At 43.3% G+C, this 24,509-nt stretch overlaps 1 protein-coding gene across 1 annotated transcript in view; it reads right to left on the bottom strand.

Annotated features, from left to right (window-relative positions):
* Window positions 1–13,207, bottom strand: part of SYNPR (synaptoporin) — a gene marked incomplete at both ends in the record, with an annotated part of 279,199 nt that extends 265,992 nt beyond the window's left edge. Inside the window, 2 exons of the mRNA XM_079795734.1 lie at window positions 13,014–13,079; window positions 13,190–13,207. Coding sequence (XP_079651860.1) covers window positions 13,014–13,079; window positions 13,190–13,207 — 84 coding nt within the window. The remainder of the gene's footprint in view (window positions 1–13,013; window positions 13,080–13,189) is intronic.
* Between the last annotated feature and the right edge of the window lie 11,302 nt (window positions 13,208–24,509).

Raw genomic sequence — 24,509 nt, 5'->3', positions numbered from 1 at the left:
CATTTCAGAAGCAGATGTGGACGGGTTGAAGGGCAACAGCCCAAGAAGGCTGGGAGCACCAGGACCACGCCTCTGAGTATTTCCCAGCATTTGCCTAGGTAACCGTGGTCCTGACTCATACAGATGAAATATCAATTCAAATGAAATCAAAACCATCCTTTCATCTACTGTTTCACCAAGTGGACTCAAAAGAAAAAAATACTTTAAAAAGTACTTGGCTTTGAACTATAAAGAGAACGGAAGAATCTGCTCGGCCTGCCCCTGACAGAATTCACTGCCTGAGATAAATCAGTAGCTTCGCTCAAACCCCCACCTCAGTGGATTTTGCCCTGATCGGTACCACTTGCCTGGCTAAACGTTGGGCTTGTCCCTCCATGATGGCAGGCCTTTTGGCTAGGTTCTTCCCTAGGAATCTGATCTCTGGGAGAGAATCAGAACTTTGCTTCCTTTCCAACTGTTAGATTAAGTACATGAAGTCTTTTTGAAGAACAGAAGACCTAAATTCTAATCTCAGCTCTGTGATTATAGACTGTGCACACTTAAACATTACTTATTTTTCTAAGCCTCAAATTCCTTGCCTATAGAGAGGGGAAATAATGATGCGTACATGCTAAGAGAGATGCTAGAATTAAACGGCATAATGTAGAAAGCACTCAGCACAACGCCTGCAGCTCCGTAAGTACACAATAAATGTCAATTCACAGACAGGCCAAAGTGCTCCAAACAGCCATATGTGCGCAAAGGCAGGGTGCATCCATAATGTAGTCTCTGTTGTGGCAAGGGTGGTCAGGCGTGTGATCCAAGAAAGACAGGAAATGCCCTTGGCATGGGGCAGCTGCTGAATTTATTCTACTGGTAGGGTGTTCCACAGTCATGAGCCACATAAGCCCCAGGAGTCCTCAGATGGTGCAATAGTGCCCCACCCATTCTGCTTTTCCATCAAAAAATTATTCAAGTTCCAAGTGTCTCACAATGCGGTACCATCTCACACCTGTCAGAATGGCAATCGTCAACAAATCAACAAACGACAAGTGTTGGCGAGGATGCGGAGAAAAAGGAACCTTCGTGCACTGCTGGTGGGAATGCAGACTGGTGCAGCCACTGTGGAGAACAGTATGGAGTTTCCTCAAAAAACTGAAAATGGAACTCCCATTTGACCCAGTAATCCCACTCCTGGGAATATATCCTAAGAAACTGGGAACACCAATAAGAAAGGATATATGCATCCCTATGTTCATAGCAGCACAATTTACAATAGCTAAGATCTGGAAACAGCCTAGGTGCCAATCAGCAGATGACTGGATCAGAAAACTATGGTATATCTACACAATGGAATATTATGCTGCCATAAAAAGAAGGAATTCTTACCATTTGCAGCAACCTGGATGGAATTGGAGAACATTATGCTGAGTGAAATAAGCCAGTCAATGAAAGAAAAATACCACATGATCTCACTCATTTATGGATAATAAAGAACATTATAAGCTGTTGAACAAAAAGATAGATACAGAGGCAGTAAAGCATCAAATAGTCTGTCAAATTACAGCAGGAAGGTTAGGGAGAGGTGGGGAAGATAAGAGATCAACCGAAGGACTTGTATGCATGCATATAAGCATAACCAATGGACGCAAAACTCTGGGGGGTGAGGGCGTATATGGGAGTGGGGTGGGGGGGGGGGCAATGGTAAGATAGCTACACATATAATACCTTAATAAAAAAAGTGATTTGTAAAAAAATAAATAATTAAATAAATAAAAATAAAATAAAAATTTAAAAATAAAAAATTTTTAAAAAGAAAATAATAAGTAACTTATAATAAATAAGTTTAATATTTAATATAATTAAATATAAATAAAATGGTAAACAGAAAAAGTATTTATATTGTAAAGATTTATAACAATAATTATTATCTCTGGCATTCTAAAAATTACATAAACGTATTCTTATACTAGAGGCCCGGTATACAAAATTTGTACTTGGGGGGCAGGGGGTCCCCTCAGCCCAGCCTGCACCCTCTCCAATCCTGGACATCCCTCTCAGAATCCAGGACTACTGGCTCCTAACTGCTCACCTGCCTGCCTGATCACCCCTAACCGCCTCTGCCTGCCAACCTGGTCACCCCCAACTGCCCCCCCTGCTGGCCTGGTCACCCCTACTGCCCCCCTTTGCTGGCCTGATCGCCCCTCACTGCCCCCCCTCCCGGCCTGGTCACCCCATGCAGCCTGCTGTTCCATCATTTGGTCGCCCCTCACTGCCCCCCTCCACTGGCCTGGTCGCTCCACACAGTCTGCTGTTCAGTTGTTTGGTCATCCCTCACTAACCCCCCTGCCAGCCTTGTCACCACACTCAGCCTGTTCGGTTGTCCGTTCGGTTGTTTCAGATGTGATGGCCCTTGGCTCTTTACATATATAGATAATTATTCAGAGAAAGGAAGGCTCATATTTGTCTTCCCAAGTCAAAGTACATCAATCTAAATAATTCCCCAAACAGTGGAGCAGTACATTGGCCTAGAAAGATTAAGGCAGTAGCTTATCTAAAAGTCCATGTGAACAGCATCATGAGTCGGCAGCCTTGGCTGTTGCCTTACAAATCCATTCTATTCATTAAAACATCTCCAAAAGAAAATAAGAATATAAACAATTTTATGAGAAAAAGTGCAATCTTATTACAAAGTTAAAAAGTGTACAAATTCAATCAAGGTTTCATTTTCATCTGTGAAATTGGAAAAAATATTTAACTGCTAATGCCCAGAGTGGTACCTTCTCATTGGAGGGCAATTTGGCAATTGTTTCAAACCCCCTAAAAATGTATAACCTTTTGAACCAGCAATTCTACATCTCAAAACTAAGTAAACAGTAATAGAGGTGCAGTAACCATTTATCATAAAGGAGGGATTTTTTTTTTGCAGGTTTTAAAAATACATAATATACATCTGGAAACTACTTAAATTAAATAATTTCCAAGACAGGCATACAGTGTAATAATACATAGCCAGCAAAATTGTGGAGAAAGTTATTTAATCTAGTGGCATGGAAATACAATCATAATGTATTAAGGAGAACAGACCAGATGACAAAGCAGTGCGTATTCTAAGAACCCATTTTCTATGGGTTGAATTGTGCCCCCCCCCACCCAAGATTCATTTGTTGAAGTCCTTACTCCTAGAATGTGACTTTATTTGGGAATAGGGTGACTGTCGATGTAATTAGTTGATGAAGTTACATTGCAGCAGGTGGGCCCAAAGCTAACATGCCTGGATCCACATTAAAAGGGGAAATTTGGACCCAAACACACCCACAGGGAGAACACCACATGGAGACAGAGACAGAATTGGACGCTGCATCATCTACAAGCTGAAGAACTGCAATGGCTCAGCTTGGAGACCCCTTCACACCCCACAGAAGAGGCCAAACCTGCCCACACCTTCTCTCAGACTTCCAGCCTCCAGACTGGTGGACAATACATTTCTATTGTTTGGTGGTACTTCGTTATAGCAGCCCCAGCATCCAACACATCTTTTTTTTTTTTTTCCAGTAGAAAATGCTGCTTGAGCATAACAAACAAAAAACCCACCTTCATGTTTTAGGAATGCGTCACTGTATTTGTAGACATCACACCATCATCTTGAACAAACTCTTCCTTAGTTATACTTACCAGACACTCTGCTGGGGTTTCATAGGCACCATTTTACTCAACCCTCACAGCAACCCAAAGACATGACTCCCACGACCTTCCTTTGCCGCCTGCAGACCTGAGCACCAGAGCACCTGCTTCCTGTCCCCCAGCTGGAAAGAAGGACCAGGGTTCCAGCCACACGCTCATTCCAAAGCCCACACTCCTTCAAGCCCCGCACTCTCTCTCAGTGATTGCTGCTAGTCAACCAATTCCTCACCTCCTCTGCCTCGAACACACAGCACCATTCACCCCAGGCAAGCTAATGACTTTTTCATGAGTAAATATTCAGGACAAAAGCATTTAATTTGGATATGAATATTAAATTTTAAACAAACAAAAACCCACCTTCATGTTTTACTGTTTTCTACCACATTAATAAACACAAGAACACAATTGATGTACTCTTCCCATGCGGTCTGCTAACATGAACAGCCAGAGATGAATTAACCTAACAATGTATGAACAAAGAGGAAGAGTATGTGGTTTGGGGAAATGCTTGTGGCCTGGGCTATCTCATCGCCAGGCAAAGCCCCATCATTTCTTTCAGGAAGAGGCTTTCCAAGTGATGGACCAGATGGCACAGGCTGGTGGAGCCCATGTGCCGAAGGACCCAGGGGACACCCCTCATGTGACCATCCGTGTGACTCCACCAATGATCCCCTCAGCAGAGAGGTTCCAGGAATGCTGCCCCCCAATCTCAAAGATGCCACATCTTCTCCTTGACAAAAGTGCCAGTGCTGCCGTAATGGAGGAAATGCTGGTGAAAAGAATAACTTGTTCTTCCACCAGCCACATAAAGCTCTGCTCAGCCCAACGTGCACATGCCTTCAAAAACTGCCCCTCCCACTGCTCCAGATGAAAGAACAGCCTAGGGAGCATGATCTGAATCCCATGATGCTTTTTATTCCGGCCACAAGACAGGACCACTGGGCATCTGACGCGTGGGCAGCCCACCCACAGCCTGATACAGCCTGGGGCTGAGAGTTGTGTACAAACTGAAAAAAGCAATAGCTGAACATATCATATGCCTTTCTTAGGACATTAGCTTAGAATCACAGGAAGAATAAACTAAATGAGAAGCAGAAAGGGGACACACAAAGAGGGCACACGGGATGGTGGCCGAGCCACAGTCCTGCAGCGCTTCTCCTAAAACAGCTCTCCTCACTGCCGGGACTCAGGGTGGGCATGATATGACTGCCCTCTCTCCTTGACTGAGTCAGCCTGGGTGAGTTACTCTCCTCCACAACCAAGAGTGACTGCTAAACAACTGTTTCTAGGGGAGGGCTCCTCTTCACAAGCAAAACATGAAAGGGAATTTGCACCCGATCCCAAATCCGTGTGTTCTCAGATTCATTTATTCATTGTTTGTTCTCTTTCCTTCCTCCCTTCTTCCCCCACTTCCTGCAGTCAATCACTTCCTTCCTAAGCACCTATCGTCGGGGTGATTCGTGATTATCTCTGGAGTTGTTTCTGCTACGTAGCAGCTAGATAGTTAGAATGTACTGATGAGCAAGACAAACAAGATCCCTGCCCTCACGCAGCATGTAGTCTGGTTGAGAAGCTGAAATGTAAGCAAATCATTAAAGGGTGTGCTATGGCCCTTGCTGGTTTTGTTCAGTGGTAAGACTGTAGGTCCACGGACCGAAGAGTTGCAGGTTCGATTCCTGGTCAAGAGCATGTACCTCAGTTGCAGTTTCCATCCTGGACCCCAGTAGGGGGATATACAGGAGGCAACCAGTCAACGCGTCTCTCCCACATGGATGTTTTTCTTTCTCTCTCTCCCCCACTCCCTACCTCCTTTCCATTCTCTCTAAAAAATCAATGGAAAAAATATCCTCAGGAGAGGACTAAAAAAATAAAATAAAATAAAATAAAATAGTGTGTTCTGGGAGCCATCAGGAGGCTGACTTCATCTAGTGACAACACCCTCCTCAAAGAGGTCCTCCCAAAAGAAATGATATCTAAGCTGACACCTGAAGACACAAGATGAATTTGCCAGCCAAAAGGGTTTTGGTGAAAAGAGAGAGGGAGAGTATTCTAGGCAGAGGAAGTAGCTTGTGCAAAAATCCATCAGATCAGCCGGAAACCATCACCAGGGCCCCCAAACATCTAAGAAATGTGAAATGTGTACAGAGCAAGAAATTGGCTTTCTGTATGAGAGATAAAAGGGGTAAAGGTGGACTTCCCCAAATTTTGATGGTGCATCTGTTTCAACCGGCAAATCAGTCTTTCTTGTGGGTTCCAAAGAGACCACACAGATTGGGACATAGGCAAGAGGATAAATAGTGATTAGGAAGGACTTAGCCCCTCAGTGAGCAGAGATCAGGACTTACACTTCATGCCTCACCCTACTCCCCGGGCAAAAATCTTACGGTATTCAGAGTCACACAGACTGGAAAAAAAGTATTCATCATCACTATCATCATAATCACAATGATCTTTTACTTTTGGAAGACATTTAATAGTTTACAAAGTGTTTTACATGCTTTATCTCTCTCAAAATTTCCAATACTATGGTAGCCAAAGAGTATTATCCCCAATATTCAGATGAGAAACTGAGGTTCTCAAAGGAAGGCTAAGATAATAGAATGAACAAAAATAATTACAAATACAGCCCAGATTAAATACATGCCTACTGAAGATGAAGACTCAAAAGCAGGTAGTGGTTCTGTACGAACATTCCTTAAGAGACTTTCTAGTATTCTTTTCTACTAACACAGGATTATTTTTCTTAACTGGATCAGGGAGAGATGTGAATCCTCTGGGGAACAGAGAAACTAAGAATGATGCCTCTACTTGAATATGAGTCCAGAGTGATTAGAATATTCCTATTAGGAGACTCCCAGGTGCACCTGGGCATTAGGGTGTGGTTCTAAGTGCCCATGATTGACTCTATAAGAACCTTCATCTGGAGAATTCGGCTGGACATACCGTAACTCTTTCAAGGGTAAAGAATGTTTGTGGATTATGATTTGAGAAAGATCAGGAAAATTCTCACCCCACAACTCAAGAAAAAATTCCCAAGAACCAAGTGCCTGTAATTCTTCCATTAGAACTTTTCCCGTAGGCTCAACTCTGGGTTCTCTAGAATGTCCTTCAAAATGAGAATATTTGAAGGAGCAAGTCTCTGGTGTCACTCATGCTATGGTAAAAATAACCATGGAAGCAGGATTTAGAGGTAGAGGGGCTCAAAAGAGGGACTAGCAAGAGTGAAGACAGATTTTCTGCTTCAGAATTTTGCCAAGACACCACAATTTGCAACAGATTAGCCATAATGTTCTAAATTACCCACTGGTGGATTTCTATTTTCTTCTTTTCCATCATCACCAGAATCATCCAAATCATCATCATCATCATCACCTTCATAGTCATTTGTTATAGCTCAGGCACTGCACAAGGTTGTTTACTTGGGTTAAGTCATTTAACCATTTACAGCAATCTTTTGAAGTAGGAACTATTAACAGTCCCATTTTATAGATGATAAAAATGAAACCTAGTGAAATTAAATAATTTGCCCAAGGTTCCCAAGCTAGTAAAGAATAAAATTGGTATGCAAATTCCTAAGAAATATTTTTTCTTTTTTTCTGTACTTGTTAGGCCAAACACCAACTGTCTTAAGAAACCCAGAAAAGCATTAAGTGATGAATCTGTTAGCACACTGGGGAGTTGCTCTTTTATGAAAAGTGTATTTATTGATTCATATTCCAATTGTACATAATTTTTGTCATTAATTGTGAGACTAGAAAGTTATAATTAAATCCACATTAGTATAGCTTTGAAACTGCATCCGACCTCCAGTAGCAGATTGCTGTTCATAATTTAAATAAACTGTATGTTGGAATTTCCTGTCTTGTTTATACTTAGAGAGAAAAAAAGTTGTTTGACTCATGCACATAGATTTTTTTAAGAAAATAGAAAAAAAGACCAGAAAATAAGATGAAATCGTTTGCTATATAATCAAAGTCTCTTTATACATATTTAATATGAAAAGACACTCTATTTTAATGAGAACCTACTCTACCTTGGTTAATAGCTAACAGAAAATAAAACAATATAAATGACAATTGCTGTCTGTTGAGTTTGTGTCTAAATACAAACACTGCCTGGCACTTCCAGAGGAGGGTTCAAATATACACATCTTATTGGGTGAGATAAACACTACAAAATAGGATAGTATCTGCCCTTTAAAGTTTCTTTGAGGAGCAGAGATAAAGATGGCAGCTGCCTGTCACCTTGAAGGAAGCAGAAGACTGCAGCACTTAAGAGAACACGGTTTGGAAGGAGAATGCCCAAGTCATGGCTTTGCCATTTTCTCCAATTTTGTCCTTGATGAATTAGTTAACACCCCTGAGCTTCAAGGTGAAATGGGGATGTTGGAGCCATACAGATTCAATAGGAGGATATACGGAAAGCACTGAAATATAGTGCCTCATCTGAGGCCAGCAAAACAAAGGCAACCATCGTTACTTCCCTCATTAGGGGTTCAAAATGTTGGCTAATATTAGATTAGAGGAGACTCGATTAGATTAGGTTTAATGCTTTTCTTTGTTATTAGCAATAGCATAATTATACATGCTATTAATATAAAGTAAGCAGTATACTGTTTGCTTGGAAAATAGCTCAGAATTTAGATTAAGAAATGAAGATCATGTAAAGCAGGTGCCACCATTTAAATCAAGTAGAGTGATACCTCATATATCAGACTCACTACGTCTCTGGAGTAGATGGCCTTCCTTGGAAAGGCGGAAAAGAAAGGCATCATGGAAATGTGAAGTCCAGGGGTTTTAGCAGAAATGGTTCAGCAAAATTAGGGGTGGGTGTCAAGAATAAGAATGAGAGGGGAATTGGGCAACTTGACTCAGCAGTTAATTCTGTAGCAACAGAGTCTGGACCTACAGCTTTGTGTGGGAGGACCAAGCAAATATCATGTTGAAGAGTTGAAGTCCTTTTGATGCCTTAAAGTCTGCACAGTTCTGCTCCTGGACAATGTGATGTGTTGGGTCCCCCACATCCCATTACACATAAAATCACAAGTGCAGATCCAGAGCCTTGTAAATAGAGAAAATAAAGAGAGTGCTAACAAAATCTTTTAAGGGAGGGGGGAGCCCCCACAGATCAAAGTCTTACTGGCAATGTACTCAAGTAGCAAAATAAGAATGACCGGTGGAATAAAAGGGGATATCAGTAATTCAACAATAAAGATAAATGAAAAAAATAATAACCAGTGGAATGCAGGATTATACCAACTTCTTTTTTCAGAGTAAGTCTGAGAAATGGGGTAAACTCAATATATATAGTATATAATGATTTCCAAATGATGGTTTAAGAGATTTGCTGGTCCTATTTTATCATCAGGGAATAAATGAAACAGATCACAAGAGTCAGTGCTGTGCCCTGAATTTTGGTTTTGACCTAAAATATAGTGAAAAATCCCCAGACCTGGAAGCATGGAACAGGGTGTGGAATCTTGGAGGGAAGTGGGGTGGGGGGCGGGGGAGTAATCAACCAAGAACTTTGTATGCATATATACATGGCCCATGGGCACAGACAATGGGGCGGGGAGAGTGTGTGTGTGGGGGGGGGGTGTCTGGAGGGAGTAAATGGAGGGGAAAAGGGGGACACTTAATACTTTCAACAATAAAGAATTATTTAAAAAATAATCCTATCTAATAAAAGGGTGATATGCAAATTAACCATCACTCTGTCACAAAGATGGTGGCGCCCATAGCCACAAGATGGCGGCACCCAGTCCTCTCAGCCCCGCTGGAGTCCCCCCAGTCCCGGGAGGGTGGCCGCTGAGGGCGGGCAGCGTGAGTGGCCTGGCGGAATGCTTGCTTCGTCGTGGTGGCAATGAGGCAAGCATTCCATCCCGGCCGCGGATGGGCCTCTGGGCCGCAGAGAGCCTCTGGGCAGCGGGCGCGGAGCAGCCAGGCCCCACAGAGAGCTACTGGCGCATGGATTCGTGCGCAGCGCTACTAGTAATAATAATAAGTCCCCTGACCTTATTTAAGTGGAGATTAAGGAGTTGGGAGTTTTACCTCAAAATTTTTGAAAGTGGCTAAAGCCTCTCCCTGAAGGCTTGGCTTTATGTTATGTAGACTTTAAATATACAGTAGCCTTCAGCCCTTCCTAAGCAAAACATACATAAATAAAGTACATTTTCCCCTAAGTTTACAAATCCCAAACTGGAGGATGCCTTTAGAAGCAACACCACTTCATATGGCCAATCCATAGGAAATCATTAAAAATATGAATTATTTTAAAGAATTACTCATGTGCACAACTGTGGACAAGTGATATGCCTATGATTCTTCCAGAATATCACTGCTTTCCTCCACCCTCTCCTCTTCTCTCCCCTCTACACTTCAAATTACTTCAGAAAAAAATCAATTCTAACAATTCAGTGTATACAGCTATACTTTATACTTATACAAATCACACACATGCACACACACACACACAAATTATTTTCTTTTTACAAAAATAGTACTGCAATCTATACATTATTTTAAATAAAATAATTAAATAATAAATTTCCCACATGTTGATTAAAAGAATGAAAATCCCTTTTTTCATTCCTTTAAAATTTTATCAAATACTAAGAATAAAACTCACTTTTTCTCACTTAACTTTCTCAAACATAATTACATATATTGACCTCCAAGTCAATGCTTATTAATTTAACTCATTCTTTTCATTTCACATGTTTGAATCATATTTTTATGATTGTCTTATTAATGGACTTACTAATTGTTTCGTCTACAAATGATGTTGCAGTAAATACCCCTGAACATATATCTTTACATAAACTTTGATTTCTACAGCATAAGTACTGAAAGTAGTTTAAAGATTTTAAAGACGACTGGCTTTAAAGCAGAGCAGGAGAAACTGGGATACTTTCAGTGCTGTCATTATACATTTGCATTTGTTGTTGATCACTTACTGTTCACCAAGCACCATAAAAGGCTCCAGTGGGAAACACAGAAAAATGGAACAATTTCCTGCCATTCAAGAGCTCACACTCATTGCAACATCTCCTACCCAATGGGATCTCAGAGTGGCTCCTCAGGCCACTGCATGTGCATGGAACATGTTTTCTTCCCCCTCCCAGACCCCCTAACCCCCCCCCCACGCACCCCTCCACCCCCTCTCACCCCCATCACTGCAGGAGACTTTCTCAGCAAATAACCTTCTATCTCTCTGCTCTTAGGTCTATACTTTAGCTCTTTTAAAATGTAGATCACCTAACTTACTCATTTTTAAGTGTGTTTTTTTGTCCATTATTCGATTTCTCTTCTTCAAATGAGAGGCTAATAACATTTAAAAGCCAAAGTCCTTGCTGCTTGGAGCCTTAGAGGCCAAAAGAGAGAGAGGAAGGACTGTAAATATTTTAAATGTAATAACCTTTCTCCTCTCTCTCTCTCATCAAGGGGCAAACACAACTATAATTCAGTATGATAAATTCTCATGAATGAATGAATGAATGCATGCATGCATGTATGCATGCAATGGAAACCCAAAGAATGGGGTGATTCACTCAGTTTGGGGTGAGGAAAGCGGAAGGAGTAAATATGAAAGAACTCTTCACTGATGGGGTAACATTTTAGCTGAGGTTAAAGGACAAACATTTTTTCTAGGCATAGGGTGTGAGGGAATTATACACAGTAGCAACAGAAATAGCAAGAGCTTTAAGGTAAAAGTGCTTTTGAGTTTTGGAGGGAGCTTAGAGCGGCCATCCTTCAAGTTTAATGGCCATGAGCTATACCCAGGGAACTTATTTAAAACGCAGATTCATGAGCAGGCACCCACCTTTTCAATATTTTTATTGATGTCCAGAAATCTGCATTTTAAACAAATTCATCCAGGTTTACCAGTGTTTGGAATATATCAGTATGGGCTGTGTGGTGAGGTGTGGCATGAAATAATGTCGCAACAGGATTGAAGAGAATAAAAAGGAATGTTTCAGGTAAGTGACAATGTGAGACAATAAGGGAGTGTATCAGAAAAATCATGTCAGCTCTTTGAATTTTGTTTTGAGAGACAATGGCTTGGCAATGGAGCTATTATTTGGGTCAAAAACACCGCTGTTTCACAGGGGACTTTATTGAGTGGCTGAATGAATGAATGAATGAATGAATGGATTCTGAGAAAGCCAACTGAAAGTTTCCTGCACTGTGAGCACTGCGGGTTGGTTTAACTTGCTTGTACGGAACACAATTGTGGAAGAGCCACCCCAGAACCTTCCGTTCAAGCTCTCCAAACGCTGTCTTGACGTATGTCAAGTTGATAAAGGCATGCATTGCTATGCACGTCTGCAAACCAAGCAGATGTGATTATCCTGCAGATCATCCATGTGAACAGGCTCCACAGTCGTGCAGCCAGAGCCGGGTCCCAGGCCCGGGAGCTAAGATCTGGGAGGACAACGCCTCTTACATAATTTCCCAGCTCGTCCGAGGTTGGGCCTGTGATTAATGCTACATGACGGGCTTTGAACTTTCTGTTCCGCTAGGTCCCCTTGCCTTCCAGACCTCCAAGCAGAGGGAACGTGTGACCTGCAGATTTCACTCTGAATAACCGTCATCCAGGCCAACAACACTCTCATTGCTCTGTGGCCCCGGAGTTTCTCGGCCTCACTCCTCTGTCATCAGGCAAGTTGCCATTGGACTGTGGGAGTGCTTTTTAAAGGGGGACAAGTAATGGAACTTCCCACAGCCCAGTCGGCGAAGAAAGCTGCACCGGGAGGCTGAGGGATCTCCCGGGGAAAGTCAGAAGAGCCCTCGAGGATGAGCAGGGCAGAGAAACTGACGGAAGGAAGGAGCCCCGCTCTGTGCGCCGCATCTTTCCTAGCCTCGCAGCCTCTCTGCCCCCGGAGCTGGCGGAGCAGGTGCCACGGCGCTTCCAGCACCCACGCCAGGCGAAGACCTGTCCCCGGGCTGACCAACCTCCCCCGCGCGGCCAAGTCCTCCCAGCTGCCCCGCTCAGCCCCTCGTCCCTCCCCGCAGGCCCGCACCCCCGCGGAGCCCAGGTGAGCAGCCAGCCCAGCGGCAGCGCCTCCATCTGCCCGCTCCGTCCCCGTCTCCGGAGGAGGCGTCTTGGCTGAGCCCCGCGCGTTTGCAACCTCGTCTAAGCGCCTGCGAAAATTCGGGCACACTCACTCCCGCCTCCGAGCGGCCCCTGGGTCCCGTCCGCCATCCGAATGGCACCGGGGCATGGGGAGGACTGGCGTGGGAGGGTGGAAGCCGGGCTTTGAGCAGAACCCAGCAGGGAGCACCCCACGGACCACTCCTCACCCGAGGGCGGGCCGCCTGCGTCCCCTCCCGCAACACCCCGCTACTCACCACCTCCAGGGCTCGCAGGAAGGCGAGGGGCTCCTTCAGCGCCCGGAAGGTGCCCGCCGAGGCCAGCTTTGGACGAACGAGAAGAGAGAGAAAGGGAGAGCGTGAGGCCGGGGCTGGGGCGCGTCTCCGGAGCCGCGGGTCCCCAGCACCAGCCGCCCTGCCGGGTCCCGTCCTACCTGGCTCACGGGGTCCATGGCTCTGCTCGGTCTCCTCCCGCACGGTTCCCTGTCCAGGGAAGTTCGGGGGCCGCCGCGGGCTGGTCCTCGGGGCCCAGAGCCCCCTCTCGGGAGGGGAAGAGGAGCGAGGCCGGAGCGGCCGGGTGCGGACAGGGCCCTGGGGGAGCGGGGTGCCCCGCACTGGCTCTGCGCTGTGCGCTCCTCGAAGCCCGCGCGCCGGAGCCAGCGGAGCAGCCGGAGCCGGGCGGAGGGCGGGGAGGGGAGGGCTGCGGGGGGGCGGCGGGGAGGGCGGGAGGCCGCCGCCCGGGGAGGGCTGCCATTGGCCGGCTGCGAGCTCGGGGGCGGGCGAGGAGGTGGTCGAGGCAGAACCGCCAACCGGTGCCGGCTCCGCCCCGCGCGCCCTCGGGCTCCGGGGAAACTTTGGGGTTTGGGGTAGAGGGAGGCAGGCTGGCACCTTCAGCGAGAAGGCTCCCTGCCTGAAGAAGGGGGTTCCAGGTACAGAGACAGATGCGGAGTTGTGTGAGTTCTGGTGGCTTCTGAACCCCAAAAAGACTGTTGACTTCGCGGGACATTCGCGCTGCGGCCAGGCAGAGCCAGGTGCTGGGATATAGCAAGGAACAGAATGAGCGGGGCCTTTCCCGAGGGAAGCGGAGGGTCAGGACCCAGAGCGCGGGGCTGCAGGGCTGCAGGGCAGAGGGACACAGGTTAATCTTGAATATGGCACAGTGTGCCAGGCGGGTAGTCCTCGTGGCCACTGGGTGAGGTCAGGAGCACATGATGCCCATTTTAAAAGCAGAGTGTAGACTTAGGGAGGCTGGATTAGCCAAGGTACACAGCTGGTGCGAGGCTCAACAGGGACTGGAATTCCAGTTCCTTTAAAACTCCTGTTTCTACTGAGATCCTTGGCCTTAGATATAAACCCAAATAAAGCTCCTGCATTCATCATAAAGCGGACCGAGTCCTCCCTCCAACCACAGGCTCCTTTTCTTCCCTTAGTCTGCAAACCTTGCCGAAAATAATAAACAACAAAACACTTGAGGTCTTTCTGTGAGTGAGAAATTGTGGTGAGGGCTTGTAAACGTGACTTCATTAACTACTCACAACCCCGCAAGGTTAGCACAAGTACTGCTCCCATTTGAGAGGTGAGGAAATCGAGGATGGTGGCGGGGGAGAAGGCTATTCACGGTTGTACAGCTAGCGCGCAATGAAGCCAGAGTTGAACTCAAAAAAAGCCAGGGAGGAAGAATCAGAACTCTTAGGCGCCACACCATGTAGCTGATGACACCATCCCCTGCCTTCGCTCTTTGGATTCCACCTATGAAGTGGTCTCCCGGCAACACGGATAGCCATCTGTTTACTACAAAGGTTTGCCAAAAAGGTTTGGAGTGTGTGTGTGTGTGTGTGTGTGTGTGTGTGTGTGTGTGTGCGCCAGGGGCAGGGGGCGGGAGGGAGATGTATCTAATATTTAGGAGCAGAGGAGAAAGATGGAAATGAATCATTTGGAGTCTGGGAAGCTGAGGCAGCAGGCCGAAATGGGGTAAGATCGAGAGCATCCAGTGTAGATGCCTCCTGCCCATGGATTTTGTTAGAGAAACACTGGAAATGTAGTAAGAACCCCAGAGGGCTCCCTGCACCAACTGCAGTCAGCCCTACCACCTTCCTACATGGACAGAGTCTGAGACAATTAGAAGCAGTTGTCTCAAAAATAAGGCGTTATGCAACTACAGGGGAGGGGGAGAGAACTGGCATTATCAAGTACTTAGTGTGTGCCCTGCAATTTATGTATAGAATCTTCTGCTTGAAATTAGTCTATTTAAGGCCTCAGTGGTTTGTTGTTGTTGTTGTTGTTGTTGTTTGTTTGTTTGTTTTAATTGAATTTATTGGGCTGACACTGGTTAATAAAATTATATAGGTTTCTGGTGTACATTTCCATAATACATCATCTGTATATTGTATTGTGTGTTCACTACCCAAATCAAGTCTTCTTCTATCACCATTTATCCCCCCCCTACCCTCTTCGATCTCCCCCCACACCCCTTTCCCTCTGATAATCACCATAGTGTTGTCTGTGTCTGAGTTTTTTGGTTTTTCTTAATCCCATCACTTTGTTTTTGTTTTATCTGTAAATTGGAGGCTTAGCTCCACATCTCTCTTAGCTGGTTGTTATGAGGACTAGTGAGACTTTACAGCTATGTGTCTGGGGCAGAGTCCCCACGTGTATTCATTCGTTACAGTTCTCACTGCTCACACTTCTACAGAAGCACGGAGGGAGGCCGTTAGGGGCCTGGTCAGTTGTAGCACTGTCCGGCCACTTTCTGCACTGCCCCTCTCATATATTCTTGACTTTTTGAACTCAGGAGTTGCCATGTTACTGGCTTTGGCCAATGAAATGTGGGTAAAGGTGTTGTGGACATTTCTGGGCAGAAGTTTTAAGAATCTCTCTGTGCTCTGGCCTCTGGTTTGTTTCCTTCTAGCAAGTTGAATGCATGTCTTACAGAGCAGCTGCTCTGACAGCCTGGGTCCCTGCTTAAGGTTGACGTAGAGCAGAGCTGCAACTAGGCCATGACGGACGTGAAGCTGGGCAAGAAATGGATGTGGGGTTGTAAGCAACTGAGGTTTTTGTCTTTTGTTACTGCAGCACAACATAGGGCTGGCTGGCTGAACCAAGAATACTTGACTAAGAGCTAGTAAGTAGCTGAACCAACATTGCACCCTGAGTCCGTATCACCTCATTGATCTTACATCCTTGCTTTTCCCATCATAGTCAACTAACTTACGAGATATAACATCTCCTGCATGTTTATTACTGATGACAATTATCGTAATAGCTAATAATTCAGTTCCTGCTACATGCCAGGAATTATGCTAAATGCTTTACATACATCATTTAGGTATCAACACAATCCCCCCACCCCCCTTTATGGATACTTTATAAAGACTTAGAAAGGCTAAATAACTTGCCCAAGGTCATCTAAACATTTGTATCTCTTTAGACAGAGGGAGTGATTTATCTAAAATATTTCCCACTTGCATTTCATTTGAGTTGTGAACTTGGCAAAGATGAAGTGTGATTACTGAGCCTATTCCCTCAGGTCTCTCTTCACACCTAAAGTTCCTCCTTGCTAATATGGTAGCAATTTTTTTCCAGTCTTCCAGACACCGTGTGAAGAAAGCCAGAACGGTGGCAAATGGCAATGTGATGGCTTAGACAACAATTGCAAATTGTCAAAAGATGCTCTTCACGTTCCAGAGATGCATGAGCTTCCAACAGCTGTCTCACCAAAATAACACAGAGTTCCATAACACATTTGCAATGTTAAATCTTTTGTAGACTTTGGGATTCTAACCTCTATGTTCAGACCTGGAAATAACACTGAGTTCCCTAAAGATCTAGGTTGGGAGAAGGAGAAGGGATGATGCGAATACTGCCACAACATTACTCTCAGTGACTGAGGGGTGACCCCTTCACTTCTATCCCAACATGACAGGAGATAATTTACCACTTACTATAGCAACAGCTCAACAATCGCATGAACTTTTGTGGGGTATAAATGATCCATTTCGGTGGCCTATGCTGATTTTGTAAATCAAATAATTTTCAACTTCTTTTCTTCTTTTGTGGCCAGAGACTTATAGTTATGAAGACTTCCTTTGATACTGCAATTGTTTTTATACAGGGTGACCAGTGCAGGGCCCTCCCCAGGAGTCATTTGGCAATGTTTGGAGACATTTCTGTCAAAGCCTGGCTTGGTGCTACTGGCACCTACTGGCATCTAGAAAAGAGAGGCCAAGGATGCTGCTCAACATCCTACAATGCGGAGGACAGCTGCCCACAACACAGAATCATCTGGAAAATGTCCAGAGTGCCAAGTTTGAGAAACCCTGATTTACTCATTCAATAAGGACTGCATGACTATATAGGGCTACTGTCCCTGGTACTGTAAAGAGCTTAACAAAATTCCTGCCTTCACAGACCTTGCATTGTAGTGGGATATACTATACAAACCCAATTTATTGGAGCTCAGTATTTGCCAAAACAAGCAAATACTAGTAAACAAAATTCAAGTTATAAAAACAACCATTTTAAATCCCAAAGAATTTCTCTCTCCTCTCTCTCTCTCTCTCTCTCTCTCTCTCTCTCTCTCTCTCTCTCTCTCCTTCCCTCCCTCCTTCCCTTTCTTTCTCTTTAAAAAAATTAAAAATCAATGAACATATCCTGGGGATGGATTGAAAAAGAAAGAGAGAAAAAGAAAAACCAAAGTACATGGATTTGCATTATTCAGCCAAATTAAATCTTGTGTGCTTTTTTTGGGGTGGGGGGAAACATACCTGGATTTTATCTTTCTATGTCTCTTATGGCAAAGAGAAAAAGTAAGTTAGAATTTTATCTGTAGCAACTTAATTCAGGAGGAAATACTACTCATATGTTTAATTATTTAAGATATTGGAAATAGGCACTGTCCTTCCCGGGGGCCCAAAGTGCCTTTCCCTTTCCCCTTCTCATCCTGAGTTTGAGTCCAGACTCTGAATTCTTTCCTAGCTAGAAGCCAAGTACCGAGGTCACTGAACCCAGGTTTGGTCTGACCCTACCAGTCAGACACAGGATGCCCTTCTGGCCACCTACAACATATTGTAGGCACTGTGTCTCAAATTGTTTCATCACTGATTACAAGCCCTACTCCCACTCAGGGAATACCACATCTAGACACCATTGCCACCTCCTTCCATGCCCAGGCCTCATCATCCCTCTGACAGAGAGCAATGATCTTTTGGCTCTGAAGAAAAATGTCGCCCCCTTTCAGCAGGAAGCAGCTACAGAAGAGACCCTGCACCCCTTTTCTCTGAAAGATTTCAGAACCAAGATCCTTGAGGGGGGAAATGTTGCAGGCAGTTAGACAGACATGAGCAGAGCAAGGACGATGGGGCAGGTACAGAAGGTCATCATTGTGGAAAGCCCCAGGTAACTAGCGATTGACAATCAATTGTAGAGTGGGACCTCGCCACCAGGGTGACTTTCCCTCCACTAGCATATTGCTGGTCATGCAGTTTGGACCTTCTGACCTTTCCTCCCTAGAGATAACATCCATGCTTCAGATGAACTTCAGCTCCAGTCCCAGATAAGCAACACAACTAGCCAAGGCTGACATCAGGACTAGCTGCATTGAATAATGATCCCTTGCCTTGGTGCCAGCCAATCAATCAATCAGTGGAGACCACTACCCTGAATGGACACACCTGGAAAGCTACTGAATATTCTATTAGGATCCTCCCCTGGGACCTCCCCTAAAATCTCCGCCCTTAAAACCCTTAGGATGGAGGGGCCAGTGCCCGTTCCCTCTCAGGAGCATGCCTGAGTCTTTCCCTTTCCCCTCCCCCTCCTGAGGCGCCTTAGCTTCCTCACTGCCAAGCCCCGAGGGCCCTTCCTTTGCCTCCACAACTTGTTTCCTAAACCCATTTCTTCTAGGAATTACCTTTTCTACCTCTGTAACTGATCCAATAAATGTTCTCTTACAAATAATAATAAATAAAATAAAATATTGGAAATAAGTGTTGAGCAGAAGTCATTCAAAATATTACATATTTAACTCTCTGCTCATGCTGTGAACCTGAACTTCCCAAATCTTTCCTTACCTGGTGAGCACGAAGCAGAGGCCCATAGCACGTCTGTGTAATCATCTGTTTGCTTATTTGGTCTGCATGGGACTATTGATACACAGGACAGGACAGGGTGTGGAAATGCTTTCAATAATTCTAATTGTGTCATAAATATAGCATTCTTTCTCAAGCCAAAGATCAAGTAAAGCCATCTTTACTTGTTTGTGTTTCATTTTAAATGGCCATCATAAAATGTGCAAGCAAGTGTGTGTGTTTGGCATAAAACATCATCCCAAAATAAGATTCCACAAGCTTCCTAGTGAATTCCTAGCATTGAAATAGGATTGTTCTTAATTAACAATCATAACTTAATAAAATTCAAATGTGAATAGCCAATGTGAACTCACATCATGTTTGTTTTAAACAAAAGATATCCCTGTAGATTTGGCCAGACTTGAACACTTGCAAATTAGAGGACCAAAACTCATGTCAAAAGATTTGCCATTGACCCTAGGGAATACTAGTCATAACAGTAATCATAAGAGTGATTGTTGCAGTGCGTTAAGTAGTGAGAGATGCTGGGCAGAATGCTAAGTGCCCCTGCAGGCATAACTCATTTCATACCCTCATCAACCTTATAAGTATGCACCACTGCTTTTCTCCTTATGCAGATGAGAAGACAAGGCTAAAAGAAATTTAAAATCTCAGCTAAGTTTTTATGGATAATAAACAGCACAGTCATGATTTTCCTCCTACCCTGATAACTTTGCAAAAAAAAAAGAGATGATACTTTATACAGTTTCCTTTGCAAGTTTTAAAATGTCACAAGCTCTAGACAAAAAAAATATTTTTTTTTTCTTGTCGAAACATGAAAAAAACTTCTCTGGAGAAATAAAGAAGGACTCCATTGTTTACTACTACGACTACTATTACCATTATTCCATGAACTCACTAGAACACAATTACAAAGCGCCTCCTCTTGTCAAAGGCTCATTCCAATGATCTTTTTTTCATCACCAGTTGTGTTTTCTAAAAACTCATTATTTTTTTTTACATTCTCCTTGGTTCACTCCAATGTTTTCCAGACTCATGGAGCACAACAGCTTGGAGTTCATCTCACACCACCCACTGCAATGTTTGAATGAGGTAAAAGAAGCCCAAGGAATGGGGCATCTTCCCCAGGAAAAGGTGCAGCATCCGAGGTGATAACATAAGTTCTGGGCTCAGATTGATTGGGTGCATCATATCCTGGCTCTATCACTTCCTGGTTGTGTGACCTTGAGCAACTCAAAACTCTTGTCACTGTTTCCTTATCTGTAAAATGGGGACAATAACTGTACCATCTGCATCACTTCGTAAGAAGGAGTTACTGAGTTCACACAAGTAAAGCACGCAGTAGAGTATCTGGCACTAGCGAATCTAATATAGGAAGCTACTAAAAGGCCAAGAAATGTGGCCTACCACAATGGTAAGGAAATGGTCTATGATCTCAGCATTCAGGTGGTTATCATCACACAAGCACTACTTGCAATAAATAGTTTTTAAAAATCATTTATTTTCTTCAATTTCTCTGCTTTCTTTTCAAAATGCTCATTTCTTCCCCCCTCCCAAATTCTTTTACCTTATTCCTCTCTCCTTCAGCTCCAAGCCTGTCAGTTGATCTTGGGAATTTTCCTTGGAAAATTTGAAACATTCTTTGGGGAGAGGAAGAGGACATCCAGATGCACATACAGTTCCTAAGAAAATAAAACTCAATATAAAGGTGTTTTTTTCATTTCTTTGATGTTTATAAGTAGTGCTTTGGCAGAGATTTTTATGATTTCCTTAAATATGGTATACCATTAGGTGGCAATATTTGCAATCTTTAATCATTTTATTCTTACTTTAGGGAAATATGAATATATAAAAATTTTACAGATGATAAACATAGGACAGATCAGATGCTTCTCCCATATCTATATGTATAAAACCCTAAGCGACTGGTCAAGCAGATGACATGCACTGACCACCAGGGGGCAGATGCCAATGCAGGAGCTGCCCCCTGGTGGTCCGTACACTCCCACAGTGGGAGCCCTGCTCAGCTGACCAGCGGGCGCCAGTCGCCGGGCTCATGGCTGGCGAGCGCAGCTGCAGTGGCACGAGCCTCTCCCGCCTCCAGGGCAGCACTACCAAGCAGCAGCAGCAGAGGCAGGCACCGTGGGGCCGGGATGAGTGGGAGCTGCGCCCAGCCTGAGTTCAGGCTCCTCCCTGGCCGCCTGTCGCTTCCCGCAATGCAACATCCCTCTGGGGGATGTCAGACCAGCCCAATCCCCGCGGGGATGTGAGAGGGTGTAGGCCAGGCTGAGGGACCCCAACGGTGCACGAATCCGTGCACTGGGCCTCTAGTCTTTAATAAAAGTGCTGCTCGCTTTCACTGTATTCGATTCTCCAGATGGTCTTCAGACCTGCTGCTGCAATATGGCACAAGGGCTTTTGCAGCTGCTCTGAATGAGGCAAAAGAAAATCTTACCCTGTTCAACAATTGTGAGAACACATTTACATATTCCTTCCTAATCTAAATTTTTCAGTAGGAAACAAACTCAAATTAACTCAAATATGAGACATTAGGGATTTCACTCCTTTGGCACTTCCTTGTCCTGTTCTCTGCCAGCGTAGGTTCTGTCACACAGCTTGACAACTGTGTGAGGACAGCGCTGCATCTACTCACACAGAGAGCAGCACAAACCCAGTACCTAAAATTAGGTTTTACTAAATTATATCGCATTGCACTTTTACACCTGCTTGGCAAATAATACCCAGAAGAAAGGTACAATTACATAGGTTCCTTGCCAGAAATAGCAGACAGGTTAACATTTTTTAAACACTAAAAAAAGAGAGGTGGGGAGAGAGAGAAGAAAATGAAAGAATCCTTTCCCCAAACCATGGTCAGCACATATTATCAACATCATTGAAAGTTACTTTTACTTCTAATTTTTTAAGCCTCACTCGAAGTGTCTTTATTGATTTGTAGAGAGACAGAGAGAGGAAAGGGGAGAGAGAGAGAGATCATTCGGTTGCCTCCCATACAGGGATCAAACCTACAACCTAGGTATGTTCCCTGACCGGGGATTGAACCCGCAACCTTTTGGTGTACAGGACAATGTTTCAACCAACCAAGGAAGGACTACTTTTACATTTTCACTGAGAATTGACTGTGTCAGGCACTGTGATAAACTCCTTATAACAATATGAATTAGTTTTTATTATCCTCATTTCCCAAATAGTGGGACTAAAGCAGGTATAAGTTAAATACTTGCTTACTGTGTTCACACAGTCAAGTGGGCATAAAGCCAAGTTTGAAGCCAATATTTCTTGAGAGCTTGAACTAATTTTATACCTTCAACTATCCAAGGTATAAAATATACATCTCTGAGATCACAACTAGAAACTGGAGACAATGGTGAGAATTTTATTTAGGCACCAACCCCAACTACCTAACCTAATTAAATATTAAGTATTAGGAACTGATCCTCCACATTAAAAATCTTTTTTAGGAGGGGAATGTGGGAAGAACACATGTGGATATCCAGTTTTCCCAACACCATTTCCTGAAGAACCTATCCTTTTATCATTGTGCATTTTTGGCAATCTTGTCAAAGATCAGTTGATCATATATTCCTGAGTTTACTTCTGAGCTCTGTATTGTGTTCCATTTGCCTAAGTCTATTTTGATTTGAAATCAGGAAGTGTAATGCCTCCCTCCGGGTTTGCTCTTCTTTCTCAAGCTTGTTTTGGCTATTTCAGGTCTTTGTGGTTCCATATGGATATTAGGATTATTTTTTCTATCACTGTAAAAATACCTGATGCCAAACTATACTACAACACCATAGTAATCAAAACAGCATGGCACTGGCATAAAAACAGATATATCAATCAATGGAACAGAAGAGAGAACTCAGAAATAAATCCACGCCTTTATAGTCAATTAATATTTTACAAAGGAAGCAAAAATATACAATGGACTAAAAATAGTCTCTTTAATAAATGGTATTGGAGGGTTAGGGTTAGGGTAAAAAAATAATAATAAATGGTATTGGGAAAATTGGACAGATATGTGCAAAGAATGAAACTACACATAAGAATAAACTCAAAATGTATTAAAGACTTAAATGTGAGACTCAAAACCATAAAAATCCTAGAAGAAAACAGGCAGTAAAATCTCAGACATTTCTCATAGCAATATTTTTTCTGATATGTCTCCCAGACAAGGGAAACAAAAGAAAAAATGAACAAATGGGATTACATCAAACTAAAAAGTTCTTGCACAGCAAAGGAAACTATCAACAAAATGAAAAGACCACACACTAAATGGGAGATCATATTCACCAATGATATATTTGATAAGGGGCTAATATCTAAAATGCATAAAGAGCTTAATAAAACTCAACACCAAAAAAACAAACAATCCAATTTAAAAATGGGCAAAGGTCATGACTTCTCTAAAGAGGACATACAGATGGCCAATAGACATGAAAATATGCTCAATGTTACTAGTCATCAGAGAAATTCAAATTAAAACCACAACGAGATATCAGCTCACACCTGTCAGAATGATTACCATCAATAAATCAGCAAACAACAGGTGTTGGTGAGGATGTGGAGAAAAGGGAACCCTGTGCACTACTGGCGGAAATGCAGATTGGTGCAGCCACTGTGGGAAGCAATATTGGAGTCACCTCAAAAAATTAAAAATGAAACTGCCTTATGACCCAAAGATTTCTTTGGAATTTATCCAGAGAAACCCCAAACCCTATGTTCACTGCAGTGTTATTTATAATAACCAAGATTTGGAAGGAGTCCAAATGTCCATCAGTGGATGAGTGGATAAAACAGCTGTGGTACATTTACACAATGGAATACTACTCTGTCATTAAAAGGAAGAAAAATTTTACCCTTTGGGATAGTATGGTTGGACCTGGAGAACATTATGCTAAGTGAAATAAGCCAGACAGAGAAAGATGAGTACCATATGAGTTCACTCATGTGTGGAATTTAATAAACAAACTGAACTAACAAGCAAAATAGAGGCAGACTCTAGATAGAGCAGTCAGCTCTGGTGAGTGAGGGTTGGGGTGGGCGTGGAGGAATTGAGCAAAAAAAAAAAAAAGAAAAAGAGAGAGAGATAACTCATGGACATGGACAACAATGTGGTGATTGTGGAGGGGGTTAGAGGTGGAAGAGGACATAGAGGGGATAAATAGTGATGGGGAAAAATAAGATAAAATAAATGCTAATGGAATTTTGATAGGGATTGCATTGATTGTATATTGATTTGGGTGCTATGACATTTAAACATTATTAAGCATTCCAACCCATGATGTCTTTCCATTTATTTGTGTCTCCTTTAATTTCTTTTATCAGCGTTTTATAGTTTTCAATATAAGACATTTACCTCTTTGGTTAAGTTTATTCCCAAGTATTCCACTTTATCATCTTTATATGCCTTTTTAGTTTCAGTTTTACTAATGATTTTTGCAACACCATTTGTTCTTAAAAAACAAACAAACACTGTTTTCATTTATTTTCAAGATATTTAAAGGATTTTTTGTTTTATCTTTGTGTTGTGGGATATTAAACATTAATGAGGTGATGGGGAAATGCTTGCTTAAGCTATGAAGCCAAGAAAAGGCATGGAGGACCTTAAATGCATATTTAAACATTCCAAACCAATCTTAAAAGGCTTTAT

Source organism: Cnephaeus nilssonii (genome assembly GCF_951640355.1).
Source record: "Cnephaeus nilssonii genome assembly, chromosome: 17".
Classification (NCBI taxonomy): Eukaryota; Metazoa; Chordata; class Mammalia; order Chiroptera; family Vespertilionidae; genus Cnephaeus; species Cnephaeus nilssonii.
Note: the sequence above shows the minus strand (reverse complement) of the source record. Positions and strands in the feature narration are given on the sequence as shown.